At 35.9% G+C, this 16,365-nt stretch overlaps 1 protein-coding gene across 4 annotated transcripts in view; it reads left to right on the top strand.

Moving 5' to 3' along the window:
* The window catches only part of MAPK8 (mitogen-activated protein kinase 8), a 105,612-nt gene extending 90,935 nt beyond the window's left edge, over positions 1-14,677 (top strand). Inside the window, exons 7-12 of one of the 4 annotated variants that reach the window (XM_026481528.4) lie at positions 154-225; positions 1,562-1,744; positions 2,043-2,167; positions 2,711-2,774; positions 5,905-5,982; positions 10,108-14,677. In XM_026481528.4, the coding sequence (XP_026337313.1) occupies positions 154-225; positions 1,562-1,744; positions 2,043-2,167; positions 2,711-2,774; positions 5,905-5,982; positions 10,108-10,253 (668 nt within the window). In that variant the 3' untranslated portion in view covers positions 10,254-14,677. Of the gene's footprint in view, positions 1-153; positions 226-1,561; positions 1,745-2,042; positions 2,168-2,710; positions 2,775-5,904; positions 5,983-10,102 lie in introns of all 4 variants that reach the window. The other 3 variants (XM_026481532.4, XM_048219233.2, XM_026481531.4) reach the window with 3 other exon arrangements.
* Positions 14,678-16,365: the final 1,688 nt, after the last annotated feature.

The following is a 16,365-nucleotide window of genomic DNA, read 5'->3' as shown; positions in this document are numbered from 1 at the left end:
GGTAGTTAGAGCACATTCACTGTCATTCATTTTTATTTTATACTGCTTTCTATAATTTTAAAGTATACATGGTGTATGTGATTTTTTTTAATGTTTAAATTTTTTTATTTTAACCAAAATTTTTATGTTAATGTCATTGCATTTTGTTTTCAGTTGACATTTGGTCAGTTGGGTGCATCATGGGAGAAATGATCAAAGGTGGTGTTTTGTTCCCAGGTACAGATCGTATCCTTATCTTTGGCCTAAAATGTAGTTTCGAAAGGTCAAAATGTATGATAGCACTTCAGCTTGGTCAGGTATAATGTATTTTTGTCTCTCCCTAATAATAAAGTATTGTTAAATTACTCTTTCAAAATACCACCTATTTGACATAGACTTTCCTTTCCCTCATTTATTGTTTTATATGTTAATTCTGACAACTGCTCAAGTTAATTATCCACAATTACTTGCTGGCTTTGAGTTGATTTATTTAACCTAAATCAAAAATCATGGCTTGCATTAAAATTTCTAATAATTATACACTTGAGTAAGTCTAGAAGTACTTAGGACTTAATATGAATTTTAGAATCATCTGTTTCTTCTGTTCATCCTTTTGTTTTGTTCCGCCAACCACCTCCTCTTTTGTTAATGTTATGTGTGTTTTGTGTCTTTTGGTTGTTGTCTCATTGCTCAACATACTGATTTTTTCATCTGAGAATTTTATCAGTAATAGTTTTGTATTGTGGTGAGTAGATTTGGATTCATTCTTTTTGTTCATCTGATTAGTTTTAGAGTTTATATTAACAGTGATCTGTTATGTGTTTATCAGTTAGTAACACTGAGAATTGTTGTAGGAGGAGGAATGGGAAAAGCCATACTCAGTGCGTTATAGTAAGAAAGTTTGAGTTAGTCCACAGGGAGCACTTGGAGTATAAAGACTACGATGAAAAAGACCAGGGAATCTTAACCTCACATCTTACCAAAATGCAGACTCATTTTCTTAAGTTTCAGAGCTTTTTAAAAACGTTTTAATTAACATAAGCCGAACAAAGAATGGCAAACGAAAATCCCACTTTTGTTAAAGCCATCATTGTTATTGCTACTGGTTATTTTCTGTTAGGGCAGAAAACAAAAAAATGTAGGACAGATTATAAGAAATATTTCTTATCCTCCAGGAAATGCATTCACATTTTCTGATAAGCTGGAAAAAAAGACAGATTTTGTATTCTAGAATTGTGTACAGTTTAAATTTAAGAGTCCCTGTGGGTAGTAATTGTCATTATTCCTTGAGTCACTTATTATTTGTATTTAGAATTTGTGGGTTTAAGCTTCTCTTTCAATGGTAAAATCAGTGTTAGTAGACAGACACACACACTAAGGTTAACAAAGCTTATTTATTGATCCTTTCTGTCTGGCTACAGTCATTGCCTTTTACAAGGTGGCTATAAGACAGAAGATTTATAACTGCCACATTCTTTCTTAGGATTTTTGTGAACTGCCATTTTCTTGTCATTTTAATATAGATATGGCTAATGTGTTGAACATTAGATACAGAGTATTTTTCTTAGCTACTTGATATTAGATATTGATCAGTGGAATAAAGTTATTGAACAGCTTGGAACACCATGCCCTGAATTCATGAAGAAACTACAGCCAACAGTAAGGACTTATGTTGAAAACAGACCTAAATATGCTGGATATAGCTTTGAGAAACTCTTCCCCGATGTACTTTTCCCAGCTGACTCGGAACACAACAAACTTAAAGGTACTTTTTATAAATATGTGTATTTAGTCCCATTTGGGGTGTGTGTGTTTATGTTCTTAAGGGATATAACCCAGCATTCTCTCTGGGTGGGGGAACAAAGTGAAAGGTTTAAATAATTTTTTTTGTTACTTTATATTTTTTTGTAATTTTATTTTTTTAATCATGATGTGATTTTATAATAAAATCTGTTCTTTTTAAAACATATTTTTTGATAAATGATAGTTTCAAGTTTCTAAAATTTATGATAATTTAAAAACCTTTATGAAGTACATGTACATTAACATCACTATTTTTACAGCCAGTCAGGCAAGGGATTTGTTATCCAAAATGCTGGTAATTGATGCATCTAAAAGGATCTCTGTAGATGAAGCTCTCCAGCACCCGTATATCAATGTCTGGTATGATCCTTCTGAAGCAGAAGCTGTAAGTTCTTTTCTTAATGTTTGAAGAATATATTGAATTAAAGTTAGGTTTGGAGGAGACTTTAATTTTAAATAAAAATATACATAAATGATTATGGTGTTTTTCTGTTTTTGCATGGGTAGTATCTTAAGTTAATGAGCATATCCAAGCACCCACACACAAAATAAAGGTACATTCCACTATTTCTTGCCTTTTTGCCTCGGTACATGATGCTCTAGAATGTTGAGCACTTTGGAGAAACATTCTAACTAGTTATAAAACAAACTGGTGTGTCCAAAGCATAGCCCAATTCTGTGATGTAAATAAAATGTGACAATTTCAAAAACTGGAAGAAAGAAAAAGAGGGTTAAACATCTTTTTTCCTGTCATGAAAGTGTCATCCAGAACTAGTCTCTCTACATGAGAAGGTTGTTGATGATTGGCCAGTGTTGATCTAATGATGTATTTTTTAAAGTCTCTGTGTGGCTAATAATTGAAATAATTATAAAGAATTTATATACTTTCAGTAAACTGACTCAATTATTGTTGCCTTGTGTTTTTCAGCCACCACCAAAGATACCTGATAAGCAGTTAGATGAAAGGGAACATACAATAGAAGAATGGAAAGGTAACATTCACCAGATTCTTAGAGATGAAGCTGAAAGAGCTTCTGGATCTTTATGTTGATTCATTCATGTTAAGGAGATTAAAACTATTTTCTATTATTCATAACTGATATTTGGTAAAAAGATTATTAACATTTTTACAGAAGTAGAAAGTAGTCTCCTTCTGTCCCTGACTTAATCTGAATCTCTCAGGTTTCCCACCCCAACACAGTGATGCTTTCTGTAATTTTTATGTTCTTCCATAATGTACAGATATACAAACTTGTGTTTAGTGTCTCCCTCTTTTCCTCTCCCACCCTGTGTTAATCACAAATGGCTGTATACTGTGCACACTTGCTTTGTTGGTATAATCATTTATCTTTGAGATTATCCTGTCTTGCCCCACGTATCTGGCTCATTTGTTTTAATAGCCGGTTAGTGTTCTTTTGATGGCTGTGTCACGATTTCTGTATCCAACTCCCTCTTGAAGAGCTTTAAGTTGTGTCCAGTCTGTTGTTGTTACAGACAACTCTGCAGTCTTCTTGTGCACATATGATAACATTCCTGTAAGAAAAATCCTACAAGAAGATTTGCTGGGCCAAAGGATATTTTTCAAGTATTTCCAAATTACTCTCCAAAGAAATTATGGCAGTCTCTACTTCCGGCAGCATTGTGTAGGGATGTCTCTTTTACTCCCACCCTCACCAACAGAGTGCGTTAATTGTTAACCGTGGTGAATCTAATACAGTAGTTCTACTTTGTAAACGTGGGTTAACATTAATAATGCACTGACTGTCATCGAAATGTTAAAATATTTCTTTCTTTAAAAGATTCACTGGGTCATTGGGGCTAATTTTTAGATCCTGTTTACTTCCATTTGATTTGTTGTCATTTAGTAACTTGACCACTTTTACTTATGTGACTTTGGGCAAGTCACTTGGTCCCTTCTTTACCTGATCTTAAAAGAAGACAGAAGACATGTTATTAAGAGCTTAAGTACTTAAATAGTTGGAAAGGCTAAAATAAAGGTAGTGGGGAGGTGTAAACCTGAATGAGTGATCCATCTATGAATCTACTTGGGAAGAATGGATTTGATTCTTTTTTCTTAGGAATAACCAAGATTAGTTCTCTGTGAGTCAACTTTTGGGTAACATATAGTTAGACTCTGTAGAGCCCACCAGCGTGATAGATTGAGTAGAACCTAATACATCTGTATATGTAATAAGTTATGCACAAGGATATAATTGTGGACCAAAGTATGTATTAAAATATCTGATATTTTTATATATCATTACATTTACAATAGACATTTATGTATTTCTTGGAATCTTAATAGGCCACCAGTTGTAAAACACATAATCATACCACTAAGAGAAAACACTGCCAGTTCCACTGCACCATTGATTATAAGATGCAACTCCATTTCGTAGATATTAAACTGGAAAAAGTGCATCTTAAAATAGTGAAACATAGTACAGTTGACCCTTCCATCAACACAGGGTTTGGGGTGCTGACTCACACACAGTCGAAAATTCACATATAGCTTTTGACTCCCCTAAAACAACTGCTAATAACCTGCTGTTTTCTGGAAGCTTTACTAATAACATAGTTGATTAACACATATTTTGTATATTATATTTATTATATATTGTATTCTTACAATAAAGTAAGCTAGAGAAAAAATGTTATTAAGAAAATCATAAGACAAAATACATTTACAGTACTGTATGTATATTTGTTGGAAAAAAAATATGTATAAGTGGACCCATGCATTTCAATCCTATGTTGTTCGGGAGTCAGCTGTATTTTTATTTGTGTGTAAAAGATGTATCTGTGATTTTTGCTTACTCTAAACATGTTTACCTTTATTCTGTATCTTTTTCTCCTAGTCCAAGTGCAACTCACTTACCCACAAACTGCATTTTTTTAAGATCTGCATAAGAGTTTTAGCATTATAACAGAAAGAAAAATCCATTGCCAGAACCATTAACTTATAGGTTGCTTTGCCTAGTTAGTACTCCTACTTAGTTTTGGTTCCTATGCCCTAAGATCATTTCACAAACGGGTGTTATTTTCTCTTTTTTTAAAAAATCCTCCTATTTGAAATACATTCCTTTCTGTTTCTTTCATTCTTTCCTCTATCCAGACTTCTATTTTTCTCCTTCCAAGACCAAAAAGATTATCATAGCAAACTTAGGTGTCTTTAGCTTCTTTTCATTCCGACATATCTACTTATTTTACCTTATAATCAGAGATTCTTTATCAGTTTAAGGAATTACATGCCTTGAAATTCTGTAACATTTTCTACTTGTACATTTTTCTTAGAAGAGGGTTCATGCACTTCTCAGGATTCCATGACCCAAAGAAGATGAATATGGTGATGTAACATCACTAGAAGGTTCTGAAGTAGACATTCAGACTCACAAGGTGCATCACACTTGACATAGAAGAACACAGGGCAGGAGGCACATACAGTCTCAGGGCAGCGTCTGCTGTCTCTTCAGTTGGAGCAGTGCTCACAACAGTCCACCCACTGTACAGAAGTGTAGTAAAAAAATGAGATTTCCATGGAGAAATCTTGATTGTGATAGTGTGTCGTGCTTCAAATCATAAGGATTTGAAGGGTAGCTACCTGCTTTTTAAAAAAATAAAAATGTATTTATATTCCATTCTGATTAAAAGAAGCTTCTATACATGCTTGCATTTAAATCTTTTAACAGATACCTGGATAAGCACCTAATGTGCTGTGCCACAGCTCAGGAAATAGATGTGAATAAGACAAATGTGATTCAAGCCCTCACTGAGACAGAATTTGAGCATTTGTAGTATGGTGTGTAGAATGATACAGTGTAGTACAAAATGCTGGTGGAGTAAAAAAGATAAGGCTTTTAACCCCAGTGCTGTCGTTAATCCAACTTAAGAAACACTGGTTATAGCAGAGATTTTGTTTCTTTTAGTATAGTTCCTGGTTCAGGATCAGGAAATTGTTACTAACACCTTTGAATCTTAGACTGATACTTAAGGGACTCTACCATTGAAAGGACACGATTAGAAATAGTTAACACGTGTAAAAATGTTTTACTTAAAACATAGGTATCTGTGAGATTGGCTCTCAGACTTTGAAAAGTTTGTTTTTGTTCCCTTCTTTTTCAGAGTTGATATACAAAGAAGTTATGGACTTGGAGGAGAGAACCAAGAATGGAGTTATACGGGGGCAGCCCTCTCCTTTAGGTTGGTTACAATATAAGCTTGGTTGAGGTTACAGTTTACTTCTTCTGTTGTAGTCTACAGTTGCATGAATCCTGCAGTTTTCCCCATATTTACCACTGTTCTTGTTCAAAGTTAAGAAGTATAGGGAATACAAGTAGGATAGTTAAATTTGAAAGCACTGGTACACTGCCGTACAAGTACAATCATACTAATACATCGGTAACTGACTCCATAAAATGTTCATCTTTTTCTATAATACTGACATTCCATTGAAGAAGAGAAATTTAAAACCTTTTTCTGTTGGCATTGTTCTCTTTAAAGAAGAATTTTTTTTCACAATTCAGTATACTAATCAGGATTTTAACAGTCTTTACTTTGGATGAACTAAGGCTTCATTGAAAAATTTGGTACATGTGATACTAAGTTACCATCTTTCTCATTTTGGTATATTTGATTTGCTAAACTAAGGCAGTAACATTAAAACTGCCATTAGAAATTGTTCCATATCTAAGAAGAAAACTGGTTTATAGGAGTTAAACATTTTCTTTTATCATAAGCTATCTTACATTTAATTTTAGCACTTATAAGAGCATGAAGCATTGGGGGAAAAGTTAAATGGCAGATAACTTGTATATATTAAGTACATACTACTTGACAGGCACTGGTGGTTTTGTAATTTATTTCTTTCAAACCTTACCTAAGACCTCGTGGAAGGGATTATTATGCACATTTTACAGATGAGGAAACTAAAGTTCAGAAAAAGTAAATGAACATAAAATTACAAATGTGTAGAAAAGCTACTACTTGAAGCCATGTTTACCAGTAACTTCAGATGGCATGGTTTTTCAGCATCCCAAGTGGCCTTTGGCTGGCAGCAGAGACTTTTGGCTACAGACGTTAGGGCAGCTTTAGGAAAGAGATGAAATTTGAATTGAACCTCGAAGGCCAAGTAGTGTTCTACAGATCTTGAATTTGAGCAAAACAATGCCATTTTAATCATCCCTCTAAAATGCTTCTACATATTAAGAAAAAAAAAAAGGAATATCCTATGGGTAAGATTTTAAACTATAGTTTCAAATACCCATTTTGTTGTACTATAAACATATATTTGTTTAAATAATTTCTCTGGCTTTCTCTAACGTTTTTGGTTATATTTGTGAGTTTTAAAATTATTCTTTAAAACCTTGATCAGGAGTGCAGTTTTTCAAGTTATAATATAGATTCAGTTGAAAATATAAATTGATTTCTACAGCTTTCATCTACAATTTAGTTGTAACAAAACTATATTATAGATGCTTTCATAGCAGAGGTAATTGGCTGTGTATTGAAGTAGAGTAGTAGCATAAGTAAGCTGTTCATGTTGGAGATTCAAGTGGGATTTGAAAAGTCCGTTATTTGGGAGACTTTTATACTTCAGAATGCTATCCTAATGAGTGGTACATCCTAAGTGTCGAATGTTTGAGTAAATTTCATGAGATAGAACAGTTGTAGCTGTTCTTAATTTATTTAAAGAAATTGGATCTTAAAGAACACTTGACTGTGGTTATAAAATAAGTCAGTGGAAAGGACAGGACTGCAGGTTTCTAGACATTTTCTGGATTCTCAGTTATAGCTTGCAGAGAAAAGTGTTAGTGAATCAACCTGTTATAAAAATATTTAGTTCTTGATTATATGCAAAAACAGAAGAAAGTCTTTGACAAATTAGAATATCAGATAATCACAATACCATTTCAACTTGATTTTTTATTTTTTTATTTTTATTTTTTTTAAAGATTTATTTATTTATTCGACAGGATAGAGACAGCCAGCGAGAGAGGGAACACAAGCAGGGGGAGTGGGAGAGGAAGAAGCAGGCTCATAGCGGAGGAGCCTGATGTGGGGCTCGATCCCATAACGCCGGGATCACGCCCTGAGCCGAAGGCAGACGCTTAACCGCTGTGCCACCCAGGCGCCCCTCAACTTGATTTTTTAAAAAGGAGGGGTGCCTGGGTGGCTCAGTCATTAAGTGTCTGCCTTTGGCTCAGGTCAGGATCCCAGGGTCCTGGGATCGAGCCCTGTATTGAAGCCTGCTTCTCCCTCTCCTACTCCCCTTGCTTGTGTTCCCTCTCGCTGTCTCTCGCTGTCTCTCTCTGTCAAATAAATAAATACAATTAAAAAAAAAATAAAAATGAAATATATTATTTTTCCCACTTTCCTATCTTTATTTTGGTTTGGCTAATATTAACAGTGAGTTTGCATGCCTTTGAGGGTGTAGAGACTCATTTGAGAGGGAAATGACCCACCCCCCTGAAACTAACAATTTTCCCTATTATTGCCATTCAAATATTTGAGAATTTACTATATTGCTTTAAAGTTTGGGAAAAAACAAGTACTATTCTTTTCATAGGCATTTGATTTTCAGATTAAGAAGTTAACTGTTTTAATTCATTTAAAAGTTAGTTTTTGGGCCGCCTAGCTGGCTCAGTCCAGTAGAGCCTGCGACTTTTGATCTCAGGGTTGTGTAAGTTTAAGCCCCACTTTGGGTATAGAGATTACTTTAAAAATACTCTAAAAAATAAAATAAATAAAAGTTAATTTTTATCAGATAAAGAAGTTTGGATAAAATAAAATTTGGATTAAAAAATAGAGGCATGAAAATGTATATTTGGTGGAACCCTTTTACGATTTGAATATTTCGGTACCAGTCTTTGAAGCTAGCCGTGCTGTTGTGTACTCTTCAGTCAGAATAGGCACATTCTCTAGTGTCCTGTGGATGGAATTTGAAGTAGAGGGTCAGGCCTGAAGTGTACTCAGTCTGCTTTTTAAATTCATTTTATCTTGTGTCACCTGCTCTGTACATAATGGTTCCATTCTTTTCTGTCTCCCAGCCCCCTTCCCAGCATCCTAAAGATTTGCCTATTCCTGTGCCCCTGGCCATTTCCTTGTTGCATTTGAAGACAAGCTCTCAGAGGACCTTTTGTATTCTAAAGTATTTTATTGTTCATTAGACAGAATAGTAGGATAATTTCAAACACTGAGGTGCTGGGTTCTAGAGCACTGGTTTTCAACAGGCTTTGTTTTTAGCATCCTTGAGTACCTAAAACTCAACCCTAGAAATTCTTACTGCTCAATTTGAAACCATTGCTTTTATTCCATAAGTGTATTCTTTATAAGAACTGTTGTATAACTTGCATTATTAAATAAGCTCATTTGGAATGACCCTTATTTAGTGATCACATAGTTGAGAAGTACTTACCAAAAAAAAAAAAAGTACTTACCTAGAACATGAGTCACCTTTAACATATTTCCCACCCCTCAGTGAGATTTCTTAACCCAACCCCCTTGAAAGGATTTTTCTCTATTGGTTATATATTCCTGTTACTTTTTTTTTTAAATCCAGGAAATGCTTGTTAGCTATACTTTCAGTAAAGGAAACAGTCTTCCCCTACTTTATGTGTTTAATAAGTCCATATTTGCTTTTATCAGGTATTTTATTAGAGTAAAAATAGGAAGACTTGAGTCTACCTAACTAGGGCACTTTAGTGACCCTGGCAAATCATGTAACCTCATGCAAACGGGGACAGTTGAACTAAGAGCCTTTTCTTTTAAAATAATTTTAGCCTTTGTTTGGCTTTTGTTTTAAAACAAGATGACCAGGGGGCACCTGGGTGGCTCAGTAGCGGTAAGTGTCTTGACTTTGACTTCTCAGATTTTGACATCAGGGTCCTGGGATGGAGCCCCAAGTTGGGCTTCCCACTCAGCAGGGAGTCTGTTTGTCTCTCTCCTTCTGCCCCTCCTCCCACTTATGCTGTCTTTATCTCTCTCTCGAATAAATGAATAAAATCTAAAAAAAAAAAAAAAAAAAGTACCAGAATACTGTTTGGAGTTTACAGTGAAAAGATAACATAAGTCATTTTTATTAGGGCAGTAGTTTTTAACTTTTTGGGTCATATGTCTCTTCGAGATCCTCCAACAAAATGCAGTATAGACAGTTTTGCACGTACTATCAGTATTATTCATCTATTATTCATCATGTACAATCTAATGAGCCTTTTCAAAAACAAAAGAAAAAAATTATTGACCACTAGAGGTAGCCAGTACAGTATAGGTAGCTCGGTGTGCAACTCTGTCTGCAACTGATTTGCTGTTTTGTTTCTCATAGCACAGGTGCAGCAGTGATCAATGGCTCTCAGCATCCATCGTCATCATCGTCCGTCAATGATGTGTCTTCAATGTCAACAGATCCAACTTTGGCCTCAGATACAGACAGCAGTCTAGAAGCATCAGCTGGACCTCTGGGCTGCTGTAGATGACTACTTGGGCCTTTGGGGGGTGGGGGGTTGGGGAGTCATTTAGTCATTGATAGAACTACTTTGAAAACAATTCAGTGGTCTTATTTTTGAGTGATTTTTCAAAAATGTAGAATTCATTTTGTAGTAAAGTAGTTTATTTTTTTTAATTTCAAGTGATGTAATTTAAAACTTAAGTTGTGTTTTAAAACAGCAACAAAACTGTATTGTATTTTTGCTGTAATTAACTGTATAATGTAAACCTAATTATTTTATCATGGTTTAAAATTTTTGCATATTTGCTTTATCTTATGCTGCTGATTTTTTTTTTTTACTGAATTTGTAAAATTTTGTTTATCAAAGCAACTATTATGTGGTGACTTGCCTATATCATGAATTATTTAAGATTTTTATAGTTTTTTTTTATTAGAATTTTATTTCAGATGTTTTGTTCATGATGCTGTCCTTCAGGGTTATGTGCTTATCAATGAAATAACCCCAGAGGAGTGAGGGAAAATAACCTGTAGCCAGTTGTATTCAGGAATAACTACTGTAAATGATGAACGTGTTAAAAACCTCCAATATTTGCTATTTGCCAATTCTGATGTAATTACAACAATTGGTTAGGTATCCTACATTGTTTTTTGGCAAAAGCCCCATCATCTAAATGGGAGAATAACTCAGAGCGTGTCTTTGAAGATGCTGGGCGTCTACTACCCCTCCTATTCTCGCACCCCACACACCAAAAGTAAGGTAAAAAGAATATGGTATTTTCTGCAAATCTGTGGCATGCTCAAAGCTGATGATCACATAAAGGCAAGAGGATACTTCATGAATAATACATTTCAATGCAAATAAACAGATGGTTCACTTCTACTAGCTATGAGCCTGTTTTTGTATACACTGAGTTAATCTACTCAGGCTGTAGGTCCCAGCAGTGGTCTAGAGTCTGGTCTTTCCCTTTCCTGCAGCCTCAGGCCTTGGACCTTGGACCTTTCTGGTTTCCTTCACAGTGTCAGCACCAATTCTCAAGGTGTTTCTGGCCATTTGATTCTACCTGTAGCATAATCTTATTTATACTAGCTGTTGGGGGGTTCCAAAGCCTACTTCAATTTCTGTAGGTGATGTATCAAATGAGCAATACACCGTTCATCTGAAAATAGTAGCACACAGCCATATATAGGATATCATTTTCTAAGGACTGTTCTTCCCATTGAGCAGAGCAGGCATAAGTGGTGGTTATTTAGTCTGAGTCTTTGTTTTTTTATACCTGATTTTCAATAAAACATGCAATGTGGATGTTGAGTAGTGGAAGATTGGTGCTGCTCCTGACAACTGTATGGTAACTGTTTACATTTTATACCTGCAGACTTCTTTCTCCACACCTGAATTTTTCTTAAGTAAATGTCATTGAAGTCTCACTATCTCTGAAATACATTCTCTGTATTGCCCCCAGGCACCTTTTGTTAGTTTTGGAACAAGAGGGATTTCATGTAATGAACTGGGAAATGCATACTTAAGCACGCCAAGGTTCTAGGCAGAAAGCCCGTGGGAATTCACGACCAACAGGAGCGAGACCTGGTGCATCTCAAAATGCAGTGTCTGAAAGTTCGCTTGGCATGTTATTAGTATATTTAGTGTACAATTCCTTTTGAGTTAGGCATTTTAGGTTATTGTTAACGTGCAATATTTAGGATTAAAACACATTAGCCTTTTTGTATGCTTTGAAATAGCAAGTTTGTTTCTGATGGGTTTCAGGTCGTGATTTCTAGCCTCTTGAAATTGTTAGCCTTTTAACAGTCCCTTTTCTACTCATACAACATGGTGCATTAATTTTATTAGGCAAATTCGAGTTTTGAGACTAACACCTCTTGAATTATAGAAACAGAATTGGATTTACGATTTTAGCAGAAATTTGAGCATGAGTGTGTTTTCTTAGTTTATATTTGGCAGTTAATCAGCCTTATTTTCCCTAGGATAGATTATTTCACTGTTGCACTTTAACAACTGACATGCTTTCAGAAGTTCCCCATATTTTATGTTGGATTGCTAGTAAGCCATCTCTATTGATAGAGATCTTGATTAAGCAAGGAAAACCAGGTGTTCTTACTATATCATTTGTTGTAAATGCCAGCTCCTCCTTGCCAACCAGCATGTTTCAGTTGCTTCAGAGAAAAGGAATTCTTATTAGTTAATGTAGACTAAAATACTTAACAAATTCTATCCTGAAAACAAAGTCTGTTAAATGTTGCGTGCCCTAGGTTTTTAAAATGCAGTATCAAAATACAACTTTCTCTTGTGTCTTAAATCTATTAAGCTAAAGATGTACTGGTTCTTTTCATTTACAAGCTTTTTGAACCTTTAAAACATCTTCAACATTTGTGTGTGGGTTTTTTTAAGAGAAATTACAAATAAGATTTCTGTCAAGCAGTACTTATGTAAAGCCACCTTGCTTCTCTTATAACTGTGGTTTTTCAACTTTGTATATTTAATATACCCATCATCTTACTGTCAGAAAATTATTTTGACTAAGATTTGTTATTCAACTTTATATTATTTTATTCAGCTTTATAGGAAAGAGACACTAATTCTTTCTACATAGTTCTTCCTGGTTACTACTCTGTTAATCTCTAGTGTATACTGACCATTTGTAAAATGATTGTGGTGTTGGGATTGCTTAATTATAATATACATAAATAGAGTATCCCAACTCTTCCATACTGTTTGCTGAACAGTGCTTATTTTGTTACACACCCTTGGCTGCTGATCGTTCCTGGTGTGTGCTCTTCCAGGTTGGTTCAAGCAAGGCACAGTGCTTCGCACCAGACTTCCTAAGAAATGCCAGCCTCTCAAAGGAGGAGGCTACCACACAGCCCCCTTCATAGTACAGAGAAGCTTGATGGTATGCAAAGCAGCAAACTTTCCCGTAAGCCCTTTCGTTATTCTCTTCCATGTTAATCCTGCTGTTTTGTCTAAAAAGATGAAGGTGAAGAGGACATCAGTGTCTGATAGTGAGATCAGAAGCGGGCAAGTGAAACTGTTTTGGGGTTACAGATAAGACGTGGTTTACACTATCGGCCAGTATGTGCTATACATGTGAAGACATAACTACTCAGTGTTGCCTAGGCACAAGCCTGCATAACATTTTGAGGTAAAGGCATAGTCTATTTTCAGAAATACTGTTGTAGTTTGTTTGTGAGTGTTGTTCATTAGTCACACATTAGCTGTAGAGTGAATGCATGAAGCCCCATGACCCCAGTAAACTTCTCTTACCAGTAGAAAAACCAAACACCACTGTTCTGTCATTAGCAGCCCTCTTCAATGTTGCCTCCGTATCCTTCACATGTTAATGTACATTGTGTTTCTATGATCTCTCTTAGGTTTTTCCTGAATCAGAGGAAACTAATTTTTCCTTAATAGCAAGAAAGATGAAGAGGTAAAGGGCATTGAAGCAGAAATGTATAGTTTGGGGTACGATTAGAAAACTCACAAGGAAAACAAAAGTCCTAATTTCAAACTAACTGCTCTTAGTTAAGTGCTCTTAAGGAGAGTCTCATAAGAGTAACAATTTCTGGCCATTTCTAGTTTAGATTCTCTTCGTTCCTGAAACTTCTGAGAAATATGACCTGTGGATTAGTTTTGCACAATGTTCTATTCTCACAATAATTTACAAATTAAACTAGGTTTTTATTGAACTACCTCACACTGATTTTCTATGCTTTCCCAAGTAAGCTATTGCCCTTATTGTAAGCTCTTTACTGAGTGTGAATTATAAATGTGTGTTAAATACTTTATAGCCAATGTTGACACAATACCAATAAGTGTGTAAAATACATACCTTGCATCAGTAAGAGAGACTCACGTGGAAAATCTTACACTGTATATCTTGGAAAATTGTGTTAGATGTGTTCGTTGGACATTATTACTGTCTGTTTTTATAAGTAGAAACCTGCTCGTGATACCAGTCCATTCTTTACATTTTACAAAAGGAATAAATCTTAGTAAATTTTACGAAGAAATAAATTACTTTTGTAGGCCCGATATTTGGTATATTTTTGAGAAGCTCTTAATCTTTTAGCTGAATGATGAAGTTAAACTGAACTAGCTGTCTACCTGGACTGTGACATCTATTTTCTCATTACAGTTTATCCTGTTCAATGGGTTGTAAAACCTGGAAACCTGCATATGATAATTGACATTTGCTTTTCTCCCTCTATGATGCCATTCCTTCTTCATTCCTGTTCCTTCCCTTGTGTTCCATTCCCTCTCCTCTCCTCTAGACAAAACAAAATGGGGCACTTTGTAGGGAATGCTGAGATAATTATTGTGGTTTTTAATCATTCATGCCCTAGTCATTAAACATGCACCACTGGAATGTAAACATTGTTACCTAGTATGTTCATTGGTTATAATATTTTAAATAAAAAAGAAAAAAGTGGTATGAAAAATATGAAATTAAGAGTTTTTTCATTGAAAACAAAATGTAGTTTGTGGTAAAAAGTTTTTTCTGGGCAATTTTAAGATTTCCTGTGGATTGGGATTAAAGGGGTAGTAATACTAGGGCAGGTTTTTTAGATTTGGATTTATACAGATTGTGAAGAGCCTCAAATGTCACCCTGGTTTTCTGGTTTGTCTGGTCTTGATTTTCTTATGTTGAAAATCTCTGGAGAAACTTGATCTAAAAGGAATTTTCTTCAGTGCCCTTAACCTAGTTCTTGGTAACCATTTGAGAGAGCAGCCATCATGGCCACTTGGTAAAAATAAGCTTAATTTACAGAGGATCTATTCCAAAAGAAACGGGATTTCAGCTTTGAGCGCGTTTTCACCTTTGCCATGCATCTATTTCTCTTTGCCTGTGCTGGCCAGGCTGCTCTGAGTATCGGGGTCACTCACTATATACGTGCAGGATGTCTCTGTATGGTAGTGCTCCTCATCTTGTTCAACTCTCGCTCCAGAAAACCATCTTACCTATGCTGTCCCCACCCTCACCTGCACTCAAACTCCCCTGCTCTGAGGAAAGGACAGGAGGTAGGTCTTTACCCGATCACTGCTGCTCCATCAGCCCATGTGGTTGCCAGCCTGGTGCATGCACTCTTGCCTCGCAGTCCTTGGAGAGGCCTCCAAGGAGCAGACTGGGTGGCAAAAGCAGACATCAAAGTGTTGCGTCCGTATCCACCCAGTTGTTATACTCCAGTGACGCTAAATAAGATGGGAGTAGTTTGTTAGTCTAGGTACCCCATTTATTTTAGTATTGAACCTTCAAAGTCCATTGACTTCATGTAAATAGAAATTTGTACTGATTTTGTGGTTTAAAATTTTTAGCTTTACAGCTAACACACCAATATGTCTTTGTAAAATACTTCAAATATGCTTTGTTAATGTTAGACTTCTAACATTTAATTCCCTCAATTGATGAATGCATATATGTCTAAGATCCTGTGTTGGAAGCTGGGTAAGGAGAGAGACAAAAATGGATGACAGTCTGGTCAGCCTGATCGAAATAGTGTTGTGTAGAGGAGCAAGAACCATGCTGAAGGAACAACACAGGGAGGCACTGATCAGAGGAAAAGAGGGTTTTGTAGAGGAGGCATTTTCGAGCCTTGGTATAAGGAAGGGTGGTATTCCCAAGTTAAGGGAAAAGCAAGGAGGTTTAAAGTGTGTGCCTGGCAAAGAATGTGGAATGGCCTGGCATGAATGGGAGTATATGAAGAGAATAGAATGAGAGAGGAGTCTGAGAAGTTGGGGATCAGAACTGAAACATTTGGAGAAATTGTTTTCATTTTAAAGAAAGTAGGAACTTGTAGTTTGTGAGAAAGAGTAATATGACCAGACTCTCGTTTTAGGAGGGACACGGATCGTGGGAGCAAGCTGGTTAGACTGGAGGTGTGGTGACAGGTGACCGGGAAGCCAAAGCTACTCAGCTGAGGGAGCTGAGGTCCTTTTTGCACAATGAGAATGGAAGAGAGAGGACTCAGGTGGGCATCAGCTACGTAAAATGGCCAAGATTAGCATTTGAGGCTGAGCCCTAAGGATTCGGCAGCACACAAGATGACGTGCGGGGAAAGTACCATCCAGTGATGTGTTTTCCAGTTTGCACCTCATGGTTTGAAGAGACGGTGATGAAACACACGCCAGG

This window comes from Ursus arctos, unplaced genomic scaffold, assembly GCF_023065955.2.
Source record: "Ursus arctos isolate Adak ecotype North America unplaced genomic scaffold, UrsArc2.0 scaffold_7, whole genome shotgun sequence".
NCBI lineage: Eukaryota > Metazoa > Chordata > Mammalia > Carnivora > Ursidae > Ursus > Ursus arctos.
Note: the sequence above shows the minus strand (reverse complement) of the source record. Positions and strands in the feature narration are given on the sequence as shown.